The sequence below is a fragment of the Rhinolophus hipposideros genome (genome assembly GCF_964194185.1).
Source record: "Rhinolophus hipposideros genome assembly, chromosome: 14".
NCBI classification, from domain to species: domain Eukaryota; kingdom Metazoa; phylum Chordata; class Mammalia; order Chiroptera; family Rhinolophidae; genus Rhinolophus; species Rhinolophus hipposideros.
The window spans coordinates 8668712-8694807 of NC_138060.1; the positions used below are offsets into that span (position 1 = coordinate 8668712).

At 40.7% G+C, this 26096-nt stretch overlaps 1 protein-coding gene across 24 annotated transcripts in view; it reads left to right on the forward strand.

Annotated features, from left to right (window-relative positions):
* Positions 1-26096, forward strand: part of MAGI1 (membrane associated guanylate kinase, WW and PDZ domain containing 1) — a 573273-nt gene that overhangs the window by 337398 nt on the left and 209779 nt on the right. For 22 of the 24 annotated variants that reach the window (XM_081071390.1, XM_081071399.1, XM_081071382.1 and 19 more), the window contains exon 2: positions 694-810. In XM_081071390.1, the coding sequence (XP_080927516.1) occupies positions 694-810 (117 nt within the window). Of the gene's footprint in view, positions 1-693; positions 811-22655; positions 22912-26096 lie in introns of those variants that run through there. The other 2 variants (XM_081071394.1, XM_081071393.1) reach the window with 2 other exon arrangements.

A 26096-nucleotide genomic window follows, 5' to 3' on the forward strand; every position in this document is an offset into this window, starting at 1 on the left:
AACTTTCTTATGATTCTTTCCATTAATACATGGTCTCTCCTTTTCTTTATTCCTTTCTACACAAAAGGGACCTGACAGCATGCATCATTCCACATATTTTCCTACAATATCAACACATGAAAATCTAGCTTTTGCAGAGTAATTACTGTTTGGATGAACTCTGCTTTCCTTAGTTGATCTCTGGTGGCTGTTTCAGGGTTTAGTTTTTATTTTTTTTATTTGCTGTTATAGAATGCTGCAATAAACAATACTGAAGATTTTGGCAGGCTTTTGCAAGTATATCCATAGGGTAAATTTCTACCAATTGGATCCCTGGTTAAAGAACATTATGTAATTTGTCAGCTATTGCTAGATTGTCCTCTTTAAGGTTTCAGCCATTTGTTCTCTCTCTAATAGTGTCTGCAAGTGTGTGTGGCAAATATTTTTAACATAATAGCCTCGTTTAAGTTCTTTGTTATTTCAGCCTCTAGTATTATGTGAAATGGGACCCCGAAATTAATGCTATTTCAGTGCTTTTTTCATCTTGTTAAATTCTTGCTTGCTTTCTCTCCTGCAGAGGAAAACCTACAGTAAGACTGAGAGTGGCTGAGTAGAATGGCTTTATGTGGTTTTCCCACACATCGCTCTCAGGCTGCTCAGTCTCTAGGAAGCCCTGTTGTTGATGTGTTCTTCTGTTTTCTATATTTCCTGCAGGAGGAAAGCTTACCAAGGACCTGCGACATTTTCTCAGTCAGCGGTTCCAGAAAGGGTCTCCTGATCATGAGCTCCAGCAGACCATAAGGGATAACCTTTACCGCCATGCTGTGCCTTGTAAGTAGCCAGTTTTGCGCATCTTACTGCTGAGTGGGTATGTGAAAAGTTGAGAGGAGAAAGAAGAGCTCAGCAGCTGGTTCTGGAACCCTTGGCAGCCTGCTCACTTAATGACTCTGTTAGCCCGGGAAATCCTAATTGACAATGGGACACACAGCACAGCACAATGTGAATTACTTGGCTTTTGCGTTCTGGCTCTGCAACTTACCAGCTTATAATGCAGGGCAAATTATTTGTCCTTTGTAAGGTTCAGTTTTCACGTCAGTGAACCCACTGGGGTCCTAGTGGCCCTTAGTGAAGAGTACGCCTCAGAGGACTGCCTTCTTCCCCAACTTTGTCAGATTCAGAAACCAGGATTTCATGTATAATTTTGTTTGAAGAATTGGTTTCCACAAATTAAAAAGCACCAAGCCCAAACCCATAGGATCACACCAAATATGAGAAAGCGAGACATAGGATGCAGGGAGTACGCAAGCAGGGTTTTTGTATTAAGGGAAGCAAAGGAGAGGGGGAGGCAGGGAGTTTGTGAGGCAAATACGTTGGCACCTCAGTTGTAGTGAAGTGTTATCACGCTCCACCAAACTACAACCCTATATAGGTAATCATAAGGCAGGAGTCCTGGAAAGGCACAATTATTAATTCATTCAAAATCAGAAGAAAGAATGAGTCTGGTTTTATTACTTGGAAGTTTTCTTACCTCCTCTGTTAACTTGTCCCTCAAAGTTTGAAATATCTTTTTAGAGATAGCATATTTTAACCAGCAAAGGAAAGAAGGGATGAAGTTTTCAGGGTACCCTGCTTATTGCTGTGACTTGTTTGCTATAAATGGTTTTCTTTTAAAAATAATACTTTGCAAGAAATGTGCTAGAGTGCCAATGTTTCCCGATGTAACTGCAGAATAATAAATAGACCTGGTCTAAGGCATGCCATACCAAGGGCTTAGACCAGAAATCTAGACGGGCACCTTTAGAGAGCAGATCCTAGCCCTCTGCCCTCCATTTTACGTATTAACCAGGCTCCTAGAGGAAAAGAGGGTGACTGCAAGTAACTTGGGTCCGGGCCCCAAAGTTGCCTCTTTCTGCTGAGTGGCAGAGCTGCGTTTAACAGAGAAAATGTTGCAATAATGTATTAATGGGAACTCCCAGCCCTCAGGTCTCTTAGTCTTTCAGCATTGGAATTAAAAACTATAATCTTAATAATATCCTAATAATAATTCCTTACATTTGGATTAATAATAATTTAATGTTAATCACATGGGTGAGGCAGGGATGATCATTCTATTTTGATAGATGAGGAAACCGAAGCAATAAGGTAAGCCAAAAAAAAAAACAGGCTTAAAGGTGACCAGGGCTTGGGGTCTTCTGAGTCTGCCATTGTCTTGCCTCTGATATACCATCCAGTTTTACTCTTAGAAAAACCCCTTGGGGTTGGGATTTTTAATACTCATTTTACAGATGAGGAAACAGAGTCGCAGAGAAATTAAGTAACTGGTAAGTGGCATCTCTTAAAGCCCTCCAGGGCTGTTTCTGTTGCCATACCATAGTCCTAATACAGCAGGTTGAATGCAGTATTGCAGAATTTAGTAATTGCAGAATCATGATTGTTCTCTGTGTAATTTTTTCCCTACTTAGATTCCAATTTAAAAAATAGGGAATGAAGCAAATGAGCACACCACTTCTTGATGCATCTGTGGTGTTACTATGGTTACATTTTGGCATGCTTTCCCATTTATTTTTTCCGCTGATTTATTGGACCTGACTGTGAGCTAAATGGCTTGATTTTAAGCTTACCACTGTGTAGGAACTGGGGCAAGAAAATGACCTCAGCCTTTTAAAAACAGTGGAGAATCATGTTTTATCTTTGCTTGTATAAAGCCTTTAGTATTGATGTTTCATTTCTGTGAAACCAGTAAATCAGGAATTTGGAACATGGAAATGGTCCTCCTACTGAAAGAGAAAACAAGTGACATTTCATTTTATATTTCCTTCATAAAATGGGAAGGAAATTCAGAAGTCTGTTTCCAAGTCTGGCTCAATGTGTTTGGCTTTGAACATGAGTAGACCAGGCATAATTGTGGATTCTGTTATAGGATTTGATAACTCCAGCCATATTTGTGTTTATTTTGATTCCTTGACCCATGTAAGTGGTAAAGCCGAACCTCTCTACCAACCTCTCGTGCTAATGAATTAGGAAACCCTTGATTAGAGAATATATCCTCCTGATTATGTCATAACTGTGTCATAGGGAAACAAGTTCATGTAATCTGTATTTTCCAGAACTTCCTGCTGCTGCTATTTCAGTGACCTCAGTATTTTGAGAAAGGGTGACCTCATGAACAGGTGTTTGCATGAGGCTAGCCTTCTTTTCCTGTACATTTTAGGAGGCATCCATGTCATTAGAAATGAATGAATAAAGTCCCCCTTTTCCTCAAGTTCTTTTTAGTGTCGTCATAGTGTAGTAGAGCCTATGTGCACAATGCTGGGTTGTATGTTGAGGATCCCGTTTTTTCCTAAGTAAACCCAGTGCAGGTAATAGCAGCCCCCATCTCACAGGTAAGAAAATGAAGCAACAAATGTAACTTCCTCAACACCAAACCCCTTCGGAATGCCACATCACTCATTTCTCATCTAGTGCTATTTTGATTTTTAACAGCTTTATTGAGATATAATTCACATACCATAAAATCCACCCATTTGAAGTGTTCATCCAGTACTATTTTTTGCTAGTTAGTATTATTCTCCACTCCCCCTTTATTTTGCCTTTATTCAAATACTTTTATTGTTTCCACAGTATGAAAAAGGTCATCATAGTTGAAATTTATACTTACCATGGAAAATCATCACACACACAAAAAAAATTAGGACAGCAAAGAGAAGGACCCAGAGTGAGTTGGAGTCCTGGTGTGAGGCCTGAAGGCTATGGTATCGCTGGGTGGCCTGGTGCAAGTCACAGAACCTCTCTGAGTCCCATTTACCCTTTAGTAACATGGAAATAGAAATACCTCCCTCCAGCATTGTCTCCCCAAATACTGACGGAAACTCAAGGATGGGTCCATATGGGAAACCAAAGCTCAGAGAGGTGAACAGCTTACCTAGAGTCACACAGTTAGTTAGCAAGTAGCATGGTCGGAGCTAAACCGGTTCTAACTCCCATGTGAGGTATAATTCATAATAGTGTGATTAAAGCAGTATAACATGGACCATTAAGACAGAAAGAAAAGAGAAGCTTCTCTTTGTTGAATTTTGTAAGTTTTAGCTGTTTAAAATCATGGTGTTTTATGTCTTGGGGATGGGGACGATGTAAGGCACTGTACCTTAAAAATAAGTATCTTCTCTCTGATTTTCAAGTATTCACTGGTATGTACTATAGGATTTTAATAATTGCTTAATGATTGTTCAGTTTTTAAAAAATCATTACAGGGTTCTCTGGGGATATCTAGGTTTGTTTGTTTGTTTATTTATTTATTTATTTTTCCCCTGGGAATTAGGTTTATCTTATTTTCCATTAGATCTCTTCTGAGCATACCTATGAAAAACCACCTTTCAATAAATGGATATGAAATGCATATAAATGTCATCCATGCTGCTAACTTCTCTCATTCCTCAGAACCGTCTGGGTAATATTCCTGTCACCTGCTCCTCAAGTTATGTTTAAATTCCCAACCTGATGCCCCACCCCCACCCTAACCCCGCCCCACCCCGCACAAACTTCATCTATTTCCCGAACATACCTGCTGTCTTTGTGTAACTGGGTACACCTTATTTCCTCCTCTTTACCTACCTTTTGATGTGACCAGTTCACAGCCTTCTTTTAAGCTTTAACCTAGATGCCACTTCCTCCACGCAGGCCTCCATAGATTACACCTATTGCCCTCCTCACTGTTTCCAGAGTCACCCCTGTGACTCTCTTCAAGCACATTCTGTGCCTGGTTGCCTGTCTGTCCTATGAAAATCTAACTCTTCTCAGGCTGGGCACTGTATCCACCTCAGTGACCAGCCCACACCTAGCTTAGTGCCTGGAACAGAAGGTAAATATTTGTTGAATGAATGAACAACTGAAGAGATGGATAAAGACACTCTTTGTTTTTCTTGTTTTATTTTTTTTTCTTGGTTGCTTAGAATTTAGGAGAAACAGCAAGAGCTACTTTTGCCATAAATGTTTTAGAATAAAAGGCAGCTCAGAGGCTTGAGCTCCTAGATGGCTGATAAGGACTCCACTGATTATTGGCTGTTAAGCCAGGCCCAGAGGGGGAAAAGTTAAGGTTCCTGTGAGCTTGGAGGGGGAGCCCATTCACAGCTCCGCCTGACTGCAGTCTACCTAGCTCTGTAACTCCTGCATTGCTAGCCTCGCTGCTTTATGAATTCTTATCCTCGCTGCTGTGACAACATCTGAGATTCTTGCTTTGGAATGGCTTTTCCTGTGAAGATAGATGAGTTACCTGACGCGGCTTGTCATTTACTATACTGCTGCTGTCAAAACAAGATGCAACTCATCCAGCAGTACTGGTTCTCCGGAATGCTCAACAACACCCCACCCTTCGCCTCTCTTTGGGCTCAACTCTAAGGAACTCCTCTTTTCAAGCAGAGGTCACGTGAAAGAGGAAAGGATAGGTCACTTTTGTTCTGTAGCTTAACACGTTGTTGATCAAGGCTCTGCCTGATACTGACACCATTGAAACCGTTTAAGAAGCAAGGATCATTGACTGAGAGGAGTCTACATAGGGATTAGGTTTCTTTAACCTACAAGACAAGTGTAAATTTGATGGGGTGGTAAACAGAGGTGATCCTGGTCTTTATTTGTAAATGTGCTGTTTTCAAACATATTTGAACCTCTTGGTTTCTCTGAAATATAGCTCTTTCCAGCACTGTTTGCCAAGGATCAACCCTCTCTGTAATTACAGCTGATGGACGTACTAGACCAGTTTATCAGCAGGAGGCCAGGATAAAGAACCGGGTGTTGGAGCATTACTGCTGTCCTGGAATGTGCATCTCTGTGTTCAGGTTGTGTTTGACACGAGTAGACAGCGTCAGGTCGTAAGTCATGAACTTGACAGTTCTACAGGCAGCCCTGGGACTGATGAGATAAAAGTCGCTGGAAACTTTCTCACCGTGGTTATTGCCCTCGTCCTCTAACAAACGTAAGTGCTGCTAAGACAGAGGATCGCGTTAGCCTTTACAAAGCCTAGCCGGGCTGAGACTGTGACTCGTAACAATAATAATAGCGCTTCAGTTTTTGCCTCTCCTGTGTACTCGGAGGCCTGCCATGATCCTTGTACAATCCTTATATATGTGTCGTCTCTAACTCTGGCCTCATTGAGGACACACAGACTACTAAGGATCTGACCTCAAGCCCATTAGGCTCTTAAATCCTTCCTCTTTTGTGTTCAGTCACAAATGTTTGTTGCCTTTAATACTCATACAATCAGTATTTGTCTTCGTTAATTCTCCATCAGTTCCCAACTCTTTTTCTCCCCCTCCCTTTACCCATCAATACTATATTTTCTCATGTGCCCTTGGCTGGTCTGTGATCGGCAGACTCCTCTTACCCTCTTACTACCTACACTTAACCTTTCTTTCCTTCTCCATCAAGACTTATTTTTTCTACATTGGTTTCCTATCAGGTGGTCCTCAAAAAAGCCAAGGATGTGCCTGACCGCTGCACTGTATACTTGAAGCTGAAGCTGAATAATATTGTAGGTCAACTATAATTTAATATATGTATCTAGTCACGGGATATGGAGGACAGCATAGGGAAGAGAGTCAATGGAATTGTAATAGATATATACGATGTCAGAGGGGCAATAGATTGGGGGAGGGGGTTGTCAGTTTGTGAGGGGTGAAATGTCTATTACATTGTTTTGTATACCTGAAACTCATAAAAATTTGAAAAGCCAAGAATTGGAACAAAGAAATGAATCGTTCATATTGTAGCATAGGGTTCTCCATCCTACATAAGGTATCTATTTTAACAGGTGGCTTAAATGTGCTTCTAGAAACACCCTGTATAATGGCATGTTCTGCCATCTCAGTTTCCTGAGTAAGGATGCATTTATATGCTTTGGATTTGTTCTTGTACTTTTGATAGTGCTTAGCCTGGGACTGCATCCATAGAAAATGCTTTAAAACGAATGTCTGTGCCAAGGGGATTTTCCCCTATGCTTGCGATATCACTTCTCATATACCGTTTCCCTTTCCAGCGAGTCTAAGCTGAGACGTTTCCTGAATTGGACATTTTCTCTTCTCAGGGCTAGAACATTCAGGTGTGATGAGCTTTCAGACATGGTGGACTGGGAAAGGCTGGCAGGCTCTACCACTTACCAGTTTTGTTGACTCGGGCAGGTGCCTTAGGTGTTCTGGAACTCCATTTTCTCATTACCATATTGATGTTTATGAGCCGCGAGCTTGGCACTTCAGTTACACTCCTCTTTCTTCATGCCTCCTTTCCTTCCCCTTTCTAACATGACTTCTCAAGCCGCACCTTCTCCCTTCTCTCTTTTCAGGTTTTCATTAGGTTTTGGTCCTTATTTATATGATTCTCTTTTTTAATGATTTTTTGATGATTTATAGGATTCTTTTGGGTGAGGGGGATAACGTAAGTTAAAAAAATGATTTTCAAACATTTGTTGAGTAACAACCCAACACTCTAGGCGAGAACATGGTAAAGGCTAATAATTGGACCATCTAGCCAATAATAGGCATGCTTGAAACAGCACATTCTCTGCCTATTCCCAGCACTAGCTAATTCCCCAATGTTATTTTTCTTTGTGTTTTTTATTATATGTTATTATCCTAATTGCCACTGTATATTTGCTGAATAGATGCAGTCACTGGAGAAAAAAAACAAAAAACTACCAACTTAAAAGCTTATAACACTGGATTTGATTCATACGTGTCTGTTAATAGACTCATATACATGGTTTGGCTGGTGTTCTTTAGTCCAAGGTTCTCAGGAGTATAGAAAAAGAGAAAGCCATAGGAGTTTAAATTTAAATTTAATTAGAGTTGATGTAATTTATAACCTTCTTATGAAAACATGTTAGACCAACCTCACTGCTTAATACTGACATCTATCATTAATCAAGTGGTTATATGTGCCAGGCACTGTGCTAAGTGATTTACAGGTTTTGTCTTTTTAAACCTTCTCCAATCCCCAAGAGGCGTAGTGTTATCATCCCTGTCTTATGAGTGTGGCAGTTGAGGTGTGGAGGGCTCAGGTAAGTGGCTTGTTCATGCATGCGCAGTTTAATAGGATGGAACCCAGAGTCAAATCCACTTCTAACTGCCTCCAAGAGTCCAAGCTCTTGGTTCATTTCTCTGGGTGCAGTCACCTTATAGACCATTTTTAAAATTAACATACTGAATTTAAAAAGAGTCTTTTCTTAATAACGTACAGATTAGTCCTTGGCTGGGTGTAGGATACTAAAATATCTATTTGGCAGCATGTTAATTTATTTAATTGCTTTATAATTTTAGCTGACATTTTTCATCAAGATTTGTTGCAATTATAAGGCAATTCCACAGCAATTTCTGTAGGGACCTGGAAGTTTTCACATTATCCTTACCCTCTGTTATTTATTTTAAGAGATGGTTTTACCAAATTGTAGCTTCCCAAGAATCATTTAAGTCAAGAGAATGAAGTATAACATATTTTTAAAGAAACCTGCTATATCAAATGTGTCCCATAAAAATATGTATAAATAAATTTTTCATCTTCTGTAATGGGTTATATGCATTTATGATAAGATCCAAATAACGTCACTTCACCAGTTACACTCTTGAGGGGCGTACCTAAAGTTCATGTGAAATGAGCTATCCCAAATGATTACCTTAAATTAAAACAATGAAATGTCAGTGTTATTTCAGCCAAAATGTGAGTAGACTTATTAACCCCCAATGACATACCTTCCTATTGCATTTAAGATTAACCAATTACATATCCCTATGACAAATGCAACTTGTACTCGAATGGCTAGAAAACATTGAAAATGCTTAAAAACATATTATGTGTGGGGAGAGAGAGAGAACAAATGACAGGCCAGTAGGTTAAATGTTAATATTAGGTGAACCTGGATAAAGGGTATACAGTGTTCTTTGTACTGTTCTTATTCTTGCAACTTTATGTAAGTTAAAGTTATTTCCAAATAAAGTATTTTCAAAATAAATCCATACCAAAACTATTTTAAAAAGCAACCAGTATAATTTGGGGAGAGAGGATTATATGTGAGTGTTATGTTTTTGTTTCCCCTCCCTTATTAATATCGGTGTTTTTAGCCTATAATTGAAATGTTTGTTAGTACTTTGATAGATCTTGTCTATTAAAGTATAGAATACTAGCCTGAAAGACATTGTGCATATAGTAAAACAAAAATCTAACACGGAATCCCAAGTGTATGCTAAGTGTTTTAATTATAGTTCTTTCTCATTTAATCCATATAGAAATCCTACTTAGTAAGTACTATTGTTCACATTTCTAGATGAGGAAACTGAGGCATGGTAACATTAAGTGACTTGCCTTACAGCTGTGGTGTGGGGCTGGAACCTGGGCAGTGAAGATGGATACTAGAGCTCCCACTAGTAATCACATTTTATTTGCTCAGGCTGTGTACATCTACTTGTACGTAGGCCTATGTTTAGAAAATAAGTTAGGAGAAATGATTTTAAATGGATCCTAAATATCTGCTCATGAGATTCTAGGTGAATATAAAAGTATAATAATAATAGTTATCATTATTATTACTAACAAACTGAGTACTTGCCCTGTGCTAGGTTTTATTCTGTATTAGCATAATAACTCCTTTGATCCTCACAACAATCCTGTAATGTAGATGCTATTACTCACCACATTTAAGAAGCAAAAAGATTAAATGACTTGCTCCAGGTGTCGCAGTTATACGTCGTAGAGCAGGGCTGTGTTGTTCAAGTAGAGCTCTAGAAAAGATGAAAAAACAAGTACAACTAGGAAAAAGAATCAGTAAGTAAACATATTTCCTTTCTTGGGGAGTGGGGTGTCTTCTGTTATTCTTTCTATGATCACATCAAAGCCATTACATTGTACAACTTTAGGGGGCACTGTGTAGTTTGTAATCTATGTGAATGGTGGCTTTGACTCACGGTGTCGCTTTGTGCAGTGACTGAGTTCTAACGGTAGATATTCAGCTAGACATAAAGCCTGAGAGACAGAATCAAATCGCCATTCATTTGGGAGGTACAGCCTCAGCCATGCTCTCCAAATATGGAGAAGTGGTGCCTGATTCCAGTAAGGATAATATCCACGGGATCCTTGAAGACTAGAAGCCCAATCTAATCCAGTTACGAAATTTCTCCATTCTTAGTGCATCTAATTAAAGGCTGAGGACAGTATTACCATGTTTCCCTGAAAATAAGACCAGGTCTTATATTAATTTTTGCTCCAAAAGATGCATTAGGGTGATGTCATCCTGAAAAATCATGCTAGGGTTTATTTTCCGGTTCCGGTCTTATTTTCGGAGAAACATGGTAGAATTGGATCTTATTGGGTAGTAACTATTTTCATTTTTCTTTCCGTCAGTCAGTTGATCCCTCTACTCCCCCAGCCATTCTGCATGTATTCCATTTATCTGTCCATTTAACAAGCGTGTATTGAATACTACACCCTATGAGCAGGTCACATTCCAGCCCTTGGGGAGTTTACAGTAGAGTGGGGAAGAGAAACAAGAAGCAGCCACAATGGAGTAGGGTAAATCCCATGGTGGGGCAGGCCCAGGACTGTATGACATACAAGGACAGGTACCAACCGCCGTCTTGAGACCAGCGAATCAGGGTGATCAGGAAGTGAAATAAATGCCAAAGGAGAGGCAAGATAAAGCAGTGGAACCTCTTTCCCAGGGAAAATCAGGAAAGGTCTAACCATGTGACAGTGGGCAGGTGACTCCCCTTAACATGCCTAAGCTTGCTTCATCTTGGAAAAGGACTCTGTTTATTAGCGGCATAATATCATAGCTGCATTAAGCAGCCTCACCTCCAGGCCCAGTCTCCAGGCTTCTTAGAACCTCCGAAGGGTTGAGAGACCACTTATGTTTTTGAGTCTCTTGAAATGTTTAAAAACAGTAAAAACAAAGACCAATGCAACAGCAAAAGTTAGGACGTGGTTTTAATGCTTACACGTAAAGCTTTTAACATACACATAGCAAAGCGTTATAATTGTGCTATTCACCGATGGCAAGATGTACAAAACATTAACTCAAGGTACACTAAAGTCAGTATAGTTTGGTAATAGACCCCAAGTTTAAATATTTTTCATGCCTTTTAGTGTATCTTTATAAGTGTAGACATAACTGTAGATTTCACTTTATTTGAAAAGAACAAAAGTCTAAATTTGAGGCCCTTCTGATGAGGAGACCTGGGTCAAACGACCTTGCCCCTTCCTGCCCTTGGCAACCTCAGTAGCTATGGGGTGCTGTGGGGAGACACCTTTGCAGCAAGGCTTGGCTATTTCAGATCCAGCTTCATTTGCTTGTTAATGTAAGAAATCTTTTAACAAGGGTAAGTGACTAGACTACCTAAAAAAGCAAGGTGCCCAACCAGAACCCCAGTTTTCCCAGGGCCCAGCCTTGTTGGTGCATTTCTCATCACTCCTGTCATCAGAAGGAAAACTCTTTATTCCTTGGACCATTTCTTCTGAGGTTGCCATCGTTCTACTTGGGGCTTCCCTATTGTCATGATCTGCCTGTTAGAAGTGGGGCCATACTATTGTCTTAAATGCTTTGCTTTGAAAAGTGAGACAAAATTCTGTTGTACTAGAAATGAAGTCATTTTCAAGGTCAACAAGCCGCTGACCTACGAAAGATTTATTACTTGGGCTTTCTAATTGTACTTGCTGTACATAAATGAACTTGACATTTTTCTTCTTCCCAATCTCATGTGATAAAATCATTACAAACAGGCCTTATAGGATTGCCACGAGTTACAACATCTGTATTCTTTGTTTTCATCGTCAATTGATTTGAGAGATGCACATTTCTTATTTCCATCTCTAAATGTTTTTGCAGCCTCAACTTCACTTAATTAGTGATTTGGGGCACGGGAGGGAGAACATCACATCTATTTCAGTGGAATTGTGGGAAATAATTGTTGCCTGAGTTGTAGATAAAATATTCGTTACATGTATGCTATGACTTGACAAGGAGACATCGCATAAAAGCTTTAGGTGGACTGAAATTCGGTAAGTTCTGACGCTGTTGCCTGCTTGACTATAGCTGATTCTGGGAATACACAGGAAGGTCATTTGACCCAGCTCTCTTAGGTGTTTCTCTAGGGGATAGAAACTTGTGGTTAATATGGGTCTGATTGAGTTTCATGTCTGCTGCTCGGTCTAGCCCTCCCATAGGCCACCTGCTGAAAGGTGGGCATCCAGCCTCCTTCATTACGCTGGAGTTAACTACCTCGTGCACACCCCCATGGTCTGGGGTCCTGTGGGGGAATTTTGTGTCTTCTCAGTTCACAGTAGACGTGGATCATTTGCAAACTGAGAAGCACATGGTCAGACATAATTTGAAAAAATATGTTATCTCTAAGGAACGTTGAGTAGTTGAAAAAAACCCAACTTGTTGATATAACACTTGTTGTTTTGTTATGAATTCATATTATATGCTTTAGGGGCCTTGCCTGGCATATCATCTTTCTCTCTCCCTTCCTCTGTTCTTTTCTCCCTCCCACTCTCCTCCCCTCCCTTCATTTCCTTCTCCCTCTCTCTTCCTTTTCTTCCACCACAAACTGGTCCATTCCTTCCCCTTGTTCTGGCAGTATAGCATGACAGTTACTGGAGCTAGGCACATTTGGGTTCTAACAGTTTTCAAAACAACATTTAAGGTATAAAACGTATATAATAAGTTATGTAAATCTTAAGTGCGGTGCTTGATGCATTTTTATACACACATACACATGTGAACCCCCATTTACATGCATGCATGCATCCATCCATCTCTCCATCATCCATCCATCCATCCATCCATCCATCCTTCCATGTGACCATTACCCAGAACACTGTGAGCCTTCTAGCTGGCGTCCTCCTGTCTTCTCCCATAAAACACTTCTCCTCCCTCTCAGAGGTAGCCATTGTTCTAACTTAGCACCCTAGATTAATTTTGCCTGTTCTTGAACTTCATATAAATGGAATCATGTAACATGTATTCTTTTGTTCTAACTCCTTTAGCTGATAGTACTTCTGTGAGCTCCATCCATATCGCTTGCATGCAGTGGCAGTTTGATTTTTTTATTGCTGGGTAGTCTTGCGTCGTATGAATATACCATGACCTGTTTATCCATTCTTCTGCTGATTTGAATTGTCTCCAGTTTCCAGCTCCTATTGGCTACATTCTTACCTAAGTAGACACATACTCGATTTCCACCTAGGAGCAGGATTGCCGGATCACAATGTTGTCATGTGTTAAGCTGCAACAGATATTTCCAAACTGTTTCCAAAGTGATTGTACTCATCGTACTCATTACACTGCGTGAGAGTTCCAGTTGCTCCTCATCCTCACCAACATTTGCTATTGTCAGTTTTTGATTTTCTGTCGTCCTGGTGGACAGTGGTATCACGTTGTGATTTTCCTGATGTACAGTGATATTGAGCACCTTTTCAAATGCTTATTGTCTTTTTGGATATCCTCTTTTGTGAAGTTCTTGGTCAAATCTTCCCTGCCCCTTTTTTTAATTGGATTGTTTGTCTTTTTCTTGCTGATTTATAGAAAGAGCTGGGTTTTAAATTCCAACTCTGTTTCTTATTCGCTGTGTTGGGATAGGTTGCCTAAACTTTTTGAGCTTCACCTATAGGATGGGTCGGTAATACCTGCTTTTAGATTGTGGTAAGAATGATGTGAGGAAATGCATGTTAATCGCTAAGCATAGTTCTCAGCACAAAGAACACATGGATGACTGGTATCTAAATTGAAAAATAAATGTATTCTGATATTAGATGCACAGCCCCTTAAGGTATTCTAACATTGTTTTCTTGCTTCTCTTTCTCTATGCCATCTTCTTCTTCTTATACTTAGAGTACAGAAGGAAAGGCAGTGGCCATGTACGTAATACACAGTAGGCGAGAGTGATGGATTTCTTACTAGGGAATACTAGAAGTCAGATGTACTCTCCTAAGAAATTTGTGTTTGCAACAGGGACAAATGAGAACCAGAAGAGAATTTTTGAAAAGGAGAGAATAAGATAAAACGTAGATGTAGGATACTAAGTAGTGGTGAGGGGCATGCCTTTTTAAATTTTCTCTTCTGCCCTTGTCGGCTTGCTTCTTGGAGACTTAGTTTCCTCATGTGCAAAATAGGGGTAACGACACCTCCCATAAAAGGGTTGTGGTGAGGCCTCACAGACAATGCACACCCTGGGGGGTCCTGGGGTGACCGTGGTTGTGGTAATAGTGCTGGCGGTGATGGCGATGCTGGTGAAGGTGCTGAATGTGCCACTTCTGGTAGCCCACATGTTGCCAGTCCAGTGAAAAGCTGCTTCAGGGGCAGAGGCAGTGGCAGTTTCAGAGAGTAATGTGACTGCCCCAGGAGGTGTGCAGGTCGGAGAGGAGCACCGAGTCCTCTGCCTGGGAGGACCCAGCGTAGGGCATCCATTTGTACACTAGGTTCGTGTATGCTGGAGATGACCTGGACATCCCAAACCGTGTTACAGTGAGTTCTGTTACTCACTGAGCATGTATCTCCAACGTACATAGAAGTCAGAATGGAAAACAAATCATAGTGGCACAGGCGGTTATTGACACTTGACTTAAAGCACCCATATCGGCATTGACCAGAAGCTGGATTTCAAGGGGACTGCCTGGAGCACTACTTTCAGGACACTGAGAAGCACGGGGTTCTGGTCGCTGAGTAAACACAAGCTTTGGAGATGGACAGAACTGTGTTTGACTCACTGCCCCTCCATTCTCTGGCTTTGTGATCTTGAAGAAGTTACTTCCCTGAGGTTTCCTAACTCATAAAATCAGGACAGTAGTATCATCCCCATAGAATTGTGGTGAGAGTTATGTTACATAATGCATGAGAAGCACCAGGTGAGGTCCTCGCACACAGTAGGTGTTAGAACTGCAGAAATAGATCCATGCAGCTGATGAATAGAACTGCACACTCCGTGTCTATTTCCATGACAACTATTTAGTAAGCAGAATGGAAGGTTGCAGAGCAGGAAGAAGGGATCTTTTCAGTGTGACCATCTTCCACGGTGTAGGACTTGCTACACCTCGTCTCTGTCATGAGGAAAAATAGGCTTTATTACAGAGATTGGTCTCTGTAATTCTGCTGCCCCAATGCTTGGTGTTTATCAGAGCAATTACAACTGAGATCAGCCTGCTGTATAACTAACACACATTGGAGGCTGAGTTGGGCAATTTATCATTTACTGACACAGCACACTGATGGGCACACTCAAATGGTAAGTGCATATGAACTTATTTTAAAAAGTTCTTATTTAAAAAGTACTTATTTAAAAAGTTCTTATTTAAAAAGTTTAAAAAGAACTTATTTGTTCTTTCCCCCTCATTAACTCTGATCTGCTAAAAGCCCTTTAGCTTACTCTTTAGGTAGGACAGGCTCCCTAGAAGCGTCTCATTGGACTGCAAGGGCTCGTTTTTCTTTTATTGCTAACTCTCCTGTGCTCTTCATCACTGAGACTTTGTGTGTCTGCAAGAAGATGGGCACCCCTTGGGCGGTGATGGCCCCTAAGTAGCACAGGTGCCTTTCACATCACACGTCCTGGCAAGGATCAAATCTGTATTTCATGCCCCTTCACTTATTCATTGTGACCAATTTATTCAGAAGCTCAGTTGGCTAGTAAATGAGTGTCTTGAAAAGTTCTAACATGCACGTGGTGACCATACTATTGGGAATCCCAATTTGTGTCCCAACGCCAGTGAGAGTCAAATACCAAAAGATGATATGGTGGGCTCCGTGTAGGCTCCGTGCACAATTTTAAGGACAGAGAGATGTGGTCTTTTGTAAAACCGGTCATTTGTAGTGAGAGCTAGTCATTACAAATATAAAGGGTCAGTTTTGACAATGTCCCTTTTGCAATAAAAGTTTAAAGTTCTTGGAACTTTCATCTTTGATGTTGGCGTTGCAGAACCATTCTTATCTCATTATCTATCTTAAATTGCATATTTGCATTTCATGAGCCATTTTTGGGCATAACAGCTGGAGGCGTGCTTTTTCTGCATTTTCTTGGGAAATCCGTAAAAAAACTGATTTGAGTACCATTCATGAAGATGGTCATCTTCCACACCATGGAGAGAAGTGATGCTAGAATTGTGACACTTTAAGGTATATGTTTCTTGTCTGTTCTATTGCCATTTCTTGTTGAAATTTATAGCCATGGGAATTCTTTTACTTCATGTTTGCTGTTTGGTTCCCCAACTGACTTAAGAAAAGCCAGAGAATTGTCAATGGAGTTATTTCTTCATAAAGGAATAGTTACTTCCTCACACGTTCACTGCAAATCAAGTTAAATTCCATCTGAAAAACAGCATCTCAAGCTGTTGTTGTTGTTTTTTAATGGTGGAAATCGAAGGTTATTATAAGGAAAATACCCATCTCTTTAAATACCCAGTGAAGTGATTTATCATTTGTCTTTGACAGATGAAAGTCATCATATTCCATAAACTATGAAAATAAACATCAATAGCAACTCCCTGTATCATTCGTCTGTCATATGTTAATCTTGTATTTAGGCCCCTCCGTCAATTTAAAAAGCATTAGCTATATTTAGGCACTTTTGTTTTCCTTCCTAACCAACAATATTTCTCTTAATAATAACAAATATTTGTTATTTCTTAAATAACCCCTAGAAACTAATGTGACTATCTAAACATTTCCTAGGTAGAACTTTGCTGCAGAATCTAAACAACACAGCTTAAAATGTTATCATTGGAAGAGTGTTTCTCATTTTTATCAGTGTCTCTTTTGATCATATAAAACCACTATTTCTTGATTCTCTGATACATATATTTTTCTGAATTTGAATTTAGATATATATATATATATATATTTTTTAATGTGGTAGTTTCCCCCCTCCCCGAAAATCTGTTAATCAAAGACATATCTTATAATTTAAGATGTACATCTTAAAACAAAATTTATAAATATTGCAAGGCTATTGATACTATTGGTTACTTCTGCTTTGACTTTATATTTAGGCTTACAAATTCATCATTTAGGAAACTTTAGTTCCTGAAGGATTTTGCCTGCAATTAGAATAATTTGCCACTAGGCGGTAATATTGCCTCCCTCTTAACTACCCTCCATGGCTCTGTCAACCAGACAGAAAATTTAATCCAAGCCTCCAGTGAATAACTTAATTTTTTCATTTCAAATAATTGTCAAATTATTTTTTCTATTATGTAAGCAACATACACTTTTAAAATTAAGAATAAAAGCATCACAGTGAATTTAAACATCCTCTTTGACCATACTACCCTAAAGCTGTTTTCTTTTGTCTTCCTCAGAGGTAACTAACCATAGATCATCATTTTAAAATATTCCTCTGAGATCTTTTTGAATCATTCATAAATATGTATGAACTCATAGAAAATAGGTAATATATAGTAGGGAGAGAGTGTTTGGATTAACATAAAGGGTGCTACATTCTTCCTTGAAGTCTTGTTCATAAAGGCTTGTTCATCCTGGCCTAGGACTTTTGTTTTGTTTTGTTTTGTTTAGTTTTTTCTCCCTTAAAAAAGCTGGGAAAATGGAGGGGGGAGATAATTTTCTAACTTTCTTTTACTTTAGTTATAGTCATTACCCTACTGAGGATTTCTGCTTCTTGAGATGGATCAACCATTTGTTCTAAATTTTGAAGTTAATCGGTGTAAAGTTGTACATGGCATTCCCTTATAAATGAAAATAAATGCCTTCTATATTTGTAATGATTTCTTTTTGTTCCTAAAATTGATTATTTGTGATTTTTTTTCTCCCTCCACTCAGGGTCATATTTGCCAAAGGTTTTCCAATCTTATTAGTCCTTTCATAAAAACAACTTTTTCTCTTGCTTTTTTTTCTTTACTGCCTACAGTTTCCTACATATATATCTACCTTAATTTCATTATACTTTCTTTCTACTTTTAAAAAACAGTTTTATTGAAATATAATTCACATACAAGATAATTCACACATTTAAAAGAAAACAACAGTGTTTTTTAGTATATTCAAAAGGTTGTACAACAGTAATTTAATTTTAGAATATTTTTATCACCTCAAAAAGAAACCCTATCCCTATTAACTATTATAACGTGTACCACCAACTCCCACAGCTCTAGGTTATCAGGAATCTACTTTTTGTTTTTATAAATTCGCCTATTTTGGACATTTCATATAGATGGAATCGTGCAATATATAGCATTTTGTGTCTGGCTTCTTTTATTTAGCATAATACTTTCAAGGTTCATCCATGTTGTGGCAGGTATCAGTACTTCATTCTTTTTTATGACTGAATAATAGTCCATTGTATTGGGTATTCCACATTTTGTTTATTCATTTGGCAGTTGATGGACATTGGTTTTTTTCCCCCCAGTTTTGGGCTATTATGAATAATATTGCTATGAACATTTGTGCACAAATTTTTATGTAGATGTATGTTTATATTTCTCATGGGTATATACCTCAGAGTAAACTGCTGGGTTATATTGTAACTCTGTTTAACTTTCTGAGGAATTGCAAAACTATTTTCCATTATATTCCTATATATGAGAGTTCCAATTTTCTACATGCTCACTAATACTTGACTTTTTAATGACAGCCATCCTACTGGATATGAAGTATCTCATTGTGGTTTTGATTTGCATTTCCTTAATGACTAATGATATTGTACATCTTTTCATATGCCTATTGTCCACCTGTGTGTCATATTTGGAGAAATGTCTATTCATTTGCTTATATTTAAATTGGGTTATTTGTCTGTTTATTGTCAAATTGTAGGGGTTCTTTATATTAATATATTCTAGATACAAGTCATTTATCAGATATATGATTCACATTTTCTTCCATTCTGTGGATTGGCTGTTCACTTTATGGGAAATATTGTTTTCAGCACAAAACTTTCTAATTTTGAAGTAGTATAATTTATCTGGTATTTCTTTTGTTGTTCATACTTTTGATGTCATTGTCTAGCCCAAGGTCATAAAGACTTGTTCCTGTTTTCACCTAAGAATTTTATAGTTTTAGGTCTTACATTTGGGTTTATGATCCTTTTTGTGTATGGTGTGAGGTTGGGGTCCAATTTCATTCTTTTGCATGTGGCTAGCTAGTTGTCCCAGCTCTATGTGTTGAATTTTCTACCGTTTTAAAAGTTTATTTCATTTTTATTTGTATAGCTTCATGAGTAGAAAGAATAATTCATTGATTTTCTACTGTCTTCTCTACTAAACACATTTAATGCTATAATTTTATTCTGTGGAGGAATTTAGTTGACACCCACAGATTTTATTTCATTATTTCTGTTAATGTTTGCCTTCTTTTTTCTGTTAATGTCTATTTTTATTCCATTTTACTTTTTGAGTACGGCCTGCATTATGTCAGTTCAACATAACTTTATTCAAAGGACGTTTCTATTAGAAAATAACAGTAAAGTCTTTTTTCCAGCCCTGTAGATGTACCATACTTCTTTGTTACATCTAACAGTGCTATGTACTTGGTGTGTGTTCAATACACATTTGTAGAAAGACATATGCTGAGCAACCTGTTAGAAGATATCCACACCTAAGTGTTAGAAGTGATTGACATGGCAGTAAAGACTGAGCACCTAACTGAGCACTTTTCTCTGTGCCAGGTACTCATCTCAGTGCTTTGCCCTATATTCACTCAGTCCTTCCTTCATAACAATCCTATGAGGAAGGAACTCTTTATTCCCATTTTCCAGGTGAGAAAGTAGAGGTGTTGCATGGTAAAGTCTCTCACCCCACGATTCCTACCGAGAAAGAGACAGGGGTGGCTTTTGAAACAGCCTCATAAGTGATCACATTTCCACAACATTTAATTGGTCTGAGTCGTAATCATTTCTCTGGATGTCGTAATCATTCACACTGGTTTGGATGTGTTCAGTGAGGGAAATTCTTGGCAGTTTTCTCACAGTTGTTTGTTAAAAATTGTTAGTAAAGAAGTGTGGACACTTCCCTGCCTCTTTACACTGTGCCCATCACACACTGCATAGCTCGACCTTCAGGGTTCTAGGTCAGGCAGCCCTGGAGGAATGCTAGCCCAGGACCTATTGGGTTTAATTTTGTGTGTGTGACAGCAGAACCTTCAGAAGTGCAGTTAAGCATGTCTCCTGGCTTATGCTGAAAACCACACAAGCTCAGAGAGGCTCTGCTTTTGAGATCAAGTGAGTACTCTGATAAGAACACAGTAGGTTTTCAGGAAGTCTTTTACTTGTGCTTTAGTTATGCAGAGAGAAACCTGGTCTTTGGAGCTCTGATAGAAAATAAGTTGTTATTGTTAGGGATATTTCCAAACCAAATGAGGGCTATTTTTCTCCCCCTATTGAAGATTGGAAAGCTGCATTCTTGAATACTTACTGAAGAAAAGTTTCCTTCTTTCTTTCATAAAGAAAATGGCTTTTGTATTTTTGTTCTTTTCATTGGAGTCTCTACGCAGCTTCCTTGCAAAAAAGCAATTTAATTTATACTGCACAATCATTTTCTTGTGGAAAACTAATACAATACAAATTCCTCTTTTTAGCATTAGGTTGTGGCTAAAGATTTTCAAAAGTTTTAAGTAGAACTGCTTTTATTTTCTTTTTTGATGATGACTGAGAAGGGAAATGATGTAAATGTTCTCATGTATGATGTACATGGTTGATAAGGCACTGTTTCCTTAAGTTTATTATTTCACTCAAACAAACCAAAAATACAAGCAAATACTTCACGCTCAGATCTCAAGGCTTTTCCTCCTTCTTACAAGTAGATGTGAACCAAGAATGAAGCAAAGGAATCTGTTTTTTCTTCCAAGGCTTCTCCTTTCCTTTTTGCAGCAGGTCGAGGAATGTGTGGGGTGCTGGTATCTCATTTTGCTAACCGAAGCCCTGGGAGCTGTTGCAGTTTGCAGGTCCCACAGAAGTACAGGATGGGGCTTTCATTGTGTGCAGACACTTTACACAGAAATAGTCATAATAATAATGATAGTAACAGCAGGTGACATTTAGTGAACACCTTTTATGTATGATGAACTGTGCCAGGCACTTGATATATGTTATCCTCACAACAAGTAGTCCTTTTTGTTCCATCTTTTATACATGGAGAAACAGGTGCAGACCTGGCACGTAACTTACCCATAGTCACACAACAGGAAAGTGGATAGATGGGGCTGGAACTCAGTGAGTCTGACCGCGGAATTGAGTCATGAGTGACCAGAAGGACAAGGGGCATTAGGAATGCAGTCCTTCCACTACCTCGGTTGTTCAGGGAATAGACAGACAGACATACATGTACACAGTGACTGTTCACTGAGTAACAAATGTGTAGGAACAAATTTTGTTTTCTCATCTGTTAAATCCAGCTGATGCTGCATTGGAGGGAAAGATCTGTTACCTTGTTGTTTGAACGGCTCTGCTGTCCTGTCACCTTTTTCCCCTCTCATTCTTAAGACTGTTTTCCCATCAGATGAAAGCAGGACCATCACCTATTTTGAATCTAGGGTTCGCATTGCCCTTCTCCCCACCCCCCACAAGGAGAAATGTTCCTTACTTCTGGCTTCCTCCTTTGCTATTTTCTTATCATTCTTCACCTCAGAGCCTCTTCCAGCCCCTCTGTTTTCTTCTGTTCAGACTGCAGTAGTGAATTCCTGGAGGATGGTTGCACGTGAGTCTGTAACTCCTGGGTTAGAGAAAGGCAGACAGTGGACTGACTTCCTCCCTGCCAGCCGTGGACATTCTCTGCCTTATGACAAGGAGTGGCGTCAGCAGTTACCACGAACTGACCACTGGACCGTAGAGAGCTTACCTGTCCAAAGCCAGAGGTCTCTGAATAAAGTTTTCTCACTAGGGAGGGTGAGTAGGGGAGAGATGTCTCATCAGAAACAGAATGGAGACAATACCACTGGGCTCTCACAGATTCTTTTAAAGAGTGGGCTTAGATGACATAGAGATACACAGTAAGGGAACAGCTTGATTCTGTACCAGACTCTATCCTTAATTCCCGAAGTGTCTGTTCCTTGAAAGTGGGTTCTTCAAATTAATATTCTAAGCCTCTCCTTCACCTTTATCTTAACTCCAAGGAAAAACATATCAAACCAGAGAGTTATAGTATTATCTTTGAAATCCCCTCCAGAGTTGGAGAAGAGGCAGCAGGGTAGAAGTGGGTCCCACGGGACAGCACCCGGAACCCTTCTGCCCTGGCTCTTGTGAAGTCAGGGTTGCAGCCCTGACCAAGGGAGTTCCCACCTTCACCCATCCAGCCTCCTGCATCTTGCTAGTAGAGCAGCCCCATTTCCCACCCTCCTTGCCCGAGACTCCCCCCAGGACGTGCGGGCGATGGGGACCCGGCACGCCTGGCCGCGAAGCAGTGCCCGCCCCGCTCAGCTCTCCCTGCCCTGCAGGTGCGGCCCTAATCCCCCTGGCCTAGATATCCGGCAGCCTCTAGGAACCCGGGCTCTGTGATGTAATGCTCTTTTTTCACACTCGCGGCTTAAATACAGATGGAAATTGTTGTCATGTGTTAGAAATGTCGCCAGTACAATAAAAGGCGCAAGCTTGGGCATCTTCGCTCCTTTCTCGCACCGTCAGCTGCTCCCGCCACCATCGCCTTCTTCCCTCGCAAAATCACCCTGTGGTCAGGTGGCCGAGGCACCCCCAGCTCGCCTAGGAAGGGGTTCGGAGCCCACCCCCACCCCACCCCCTCTCTTTACAGCCGCTGCGGAGCCGAGGACCAGCGTGGTGGGAGGCTCTTTCAGGCTCACAAAGGGAAGGATTAATCTTGGCGATTGGGCTGGGGTTCGCAGGCAAGTACAGTGGCGCACGGTCTCCTCTGGCCGTCACCCGCCGCCCCCTGCCCACCTCTGGATTCGAACGCCCCGCCGCCGGAGGAAGGCTGGGGACAGGCAGACAGCGGCAGAGGCGCCCTGCGCCCCAGGTTTGCGCGTGGGTGGTGGGAGCATCCATGGAGGTGCAGAGGCCGTGCGCGGTGTGTGGAGGAGGGCGGGAAGAACCCGGGCCAGCTTGGAGGGCCAGATGGCTGCGGCTGTGTTAATTCACCGGGCAGGCCCGTTTGGCCGGGCAGGGTGGGAGGGGGAGGGGAGAAAAAAAATCAGGGGTCAGTGGGTAGGGAGAGGCCGGGCTCTGGAGCAGATGCCTGGCGAACAATGGGGCTTTTGAAGGGGATGCTGGAGGGAGTGTGGCGTGCGCTTTGTATTGCCTCCTCCGCATTGCAGGTTGGAATCGGGCAGCTAAATTTTAATGAAGTGCATTCCAAAGTGTGCTCGTCAGCCTGGGCTTTCAGAGTGAGGGGCTCGGCTGAATGGGGACTGGGGGTGGGAGGGAAAGGGGGCCGGTGCAATGAGTTCCTGATGGATGGTAAAGGAGGAGATGAAAGCCTGCTCAGTGTGGAGGGCAGGGGAAGAGAGGGGGGGGGGGGGAATCAATACGTCCCCTTGCATATTAATAGGCTCCAGCAGGTGTTGGTAAATGTATGTTGCTGCATTGTTCCGGCGCCCAGGCTGGAGAAGGCGGGGAAAGGGAAAGCTGCCTCTCCCGGTTGCAGTGGGCAAATGCCTTTGCACTTTGGAGGGCTTTGCAGGCTCCGGGAATTAATAAAGGAGGAAGGAACAGCGATCTGCACGCCCCTTCCCACTTCCCCATTTTTAAAAGAAAGAATGTACTTGCAGAAGGCTTTTTAAGTTTGCTTCCTGGTGGAAATTAACATGTGTGTATGAGAGCACTGTCTTGTGTCGGTAAGATATGCATGTCTGTGAGCATCCAGAAAATAGAGAGCCGAAGCGAGAGTCCGGCTTGCTGAGCTGAGAGGCTAGTCTCCCTGTGGTTCTCTTAAGGGAATGGGCCGAGCCAGGAGGCTGGGGGGGTGTAAGTCCTAATTCTAACTGCCCTGCGTACCTGAGTGAGGAAGCTATCGTGTCCATGGTGGTGGTACATTCACTTTGTCTCACACAAAGGGAGTGGGTTTGTGCCTGAGCCAAGCCATTTGAGGGCATGTGCAGCATATTTATAAGGATTAGGTATGTAGCGTCCTTTTCTCTTTCCTCGAGTTGACCATGCTTAGGGCTCTGTCAACTGAGAATCATTTACCAGACTACTTATGAGTGTGTGCTGGCCAAATCACCCTCACTGGGTTTTGTTGTTGTCTGTTTGTTTGACAATTCCTCTGGAACAAGTATTCAGTGCTTTCAAAAGGTTCAGACATTTTTGTTGGGGGTTCAGATAAAACTGGAAGCTTTTGCAAAGGGCATTATGACTTTTTTTATTAAAAATGTTTCAGTTGAGTGTATATACAATGTACAGGAACCCATGCACTTGGTAACCCACAGAATAACACATTGTCTTTCTGGCTCTGGGAAAATAAATGCATTTCTTAGTTGAGAATAGCTTGTCTTTCATCATCTGTAAGGCTGTATTACCTTCTGAAAATTGGTGTTTTATGATAACTTTGGAAGCTCTCAAGTATTGATTGGATATGCTCTTAGGTCCTTTTCATGATTTAACGTGCACTGTAGCTCGTCAACAAGACGCAACTCATCACTTGCCAGTGAATTTTAGTGCTGTTGAAAGCTTTAGCAGAGTAATGGTTATCAACAGAGCCTGGATCCCTCCATTTCTCAACTGAGCAAACAGAAGCCGTCTGCTATCAACTCCCAACGCCTTTCCTCTTTGGGTTTTGGGGAAGGGGATGGGGCCGAGGGAAAGGATCCCTGCTGAGGACACTGGTCTCTAACCCCCTAACCCCCACTCCACCAACTTAAATCATGTAGGTTACCATTTGCATTGCTCTGTGGTTTTTTTCTTAGGCTGCATATTTCAAGGTGTATTTCTGTGGCAGCATTTGAAAAACAATGTTTGGGTTTTCATGATTGGATTTGTTGTGCTTGTAATAAAGAGGTGTAGGGTCCGCTTGTTGTTCTTTTCACTTAATTATGGTTCTTGAATGGTCTGTTATTACCTTTAGCTTGAGTCTTAGCTGCCAGCCCTCACTGAGTCAAAAAGCCTTGGCAGTTGTGTTTATTATGAGACCTCCCCCAGGGGAGACCAGAGCCTCACTGCCTTTTAAATTAACTGTGGCCAGAAGAAGCAATTTGTAGTGTGCCCCATGTGTGTCTGCTAGACCCAGGTTCTCTACAAATTTGCAGATAACATTTTCATTAGCAAAAAGAATCTCCTTGAGCGACTATACTTTCCCCCAGTACCTCGGACAGTTTTGTGATAACACGGCTGTAGATCTTTGACATTCTTATGTATAAGAACAAACTATACCCATGTGTTCAAGGCACCATAAGTCATTACTATTGCTGATATTACTAAGACTGTCTCGCAGAGGCTTCTGCCCGGGCGCTCCTCCTCTCCCATTCACTCTTGGCATATGGATGTGAGTAGAGGAAAAAGAAGAGAGGAAAAGGAGATCTCCATAGTCACAAAGGAGCCAACCATCATGATTAATTGACAGCAGTTATTGCAAAATTGAATTGTAATTTCTGTTTGACCCTATGCCATGTCATATAAAACAGCTGATGATTGCCTATTTCATGATGCCAGTAACGATGTAGACCCATGTGTTTTTCTGAGGTTGGCTTATTAGAGTCGCTCTAGGGAAAAGAAATAGGGAGACACCTATAGCTGAAGGTAAAAGGATTTCTAAAGTTAAAAGTAAATATAGAAATGATACGCAGTAATAGAAAAACTAAATCAAAGATTCCCTCCACCCTGGCCAAAGCACTCCACATTTTTTTCTTTGCAGCTCTGTTTTTATGGCAGAATCCAGTTAGTTTGGTAATCAACAATGTGTCAGCATGTTTGTTTCTTCTTTTAAAAAAAAATATTTCTTATGTTGATAATCAGACCCCAAACATCTGAATGTAAGCACATCTCTTGCAGTCATACTGACACCCTCTGGCACCAGAAAGGCTGTCATAGCATTTTTTGAGAAGTCTGGTGGGAAGAAAAGGCAGCCATGCCAACCATTAATTCAGTAACTCTGCCGATGCCTGGGTCTGAGAGCAAGCGGCTCTGGATGACTTTTTAGGCTTTTGAATGTTATAATAAACACCAAGTACAAAGATCTTGCTGGCCTTCCTTTCCTTACTATGTCTTGAT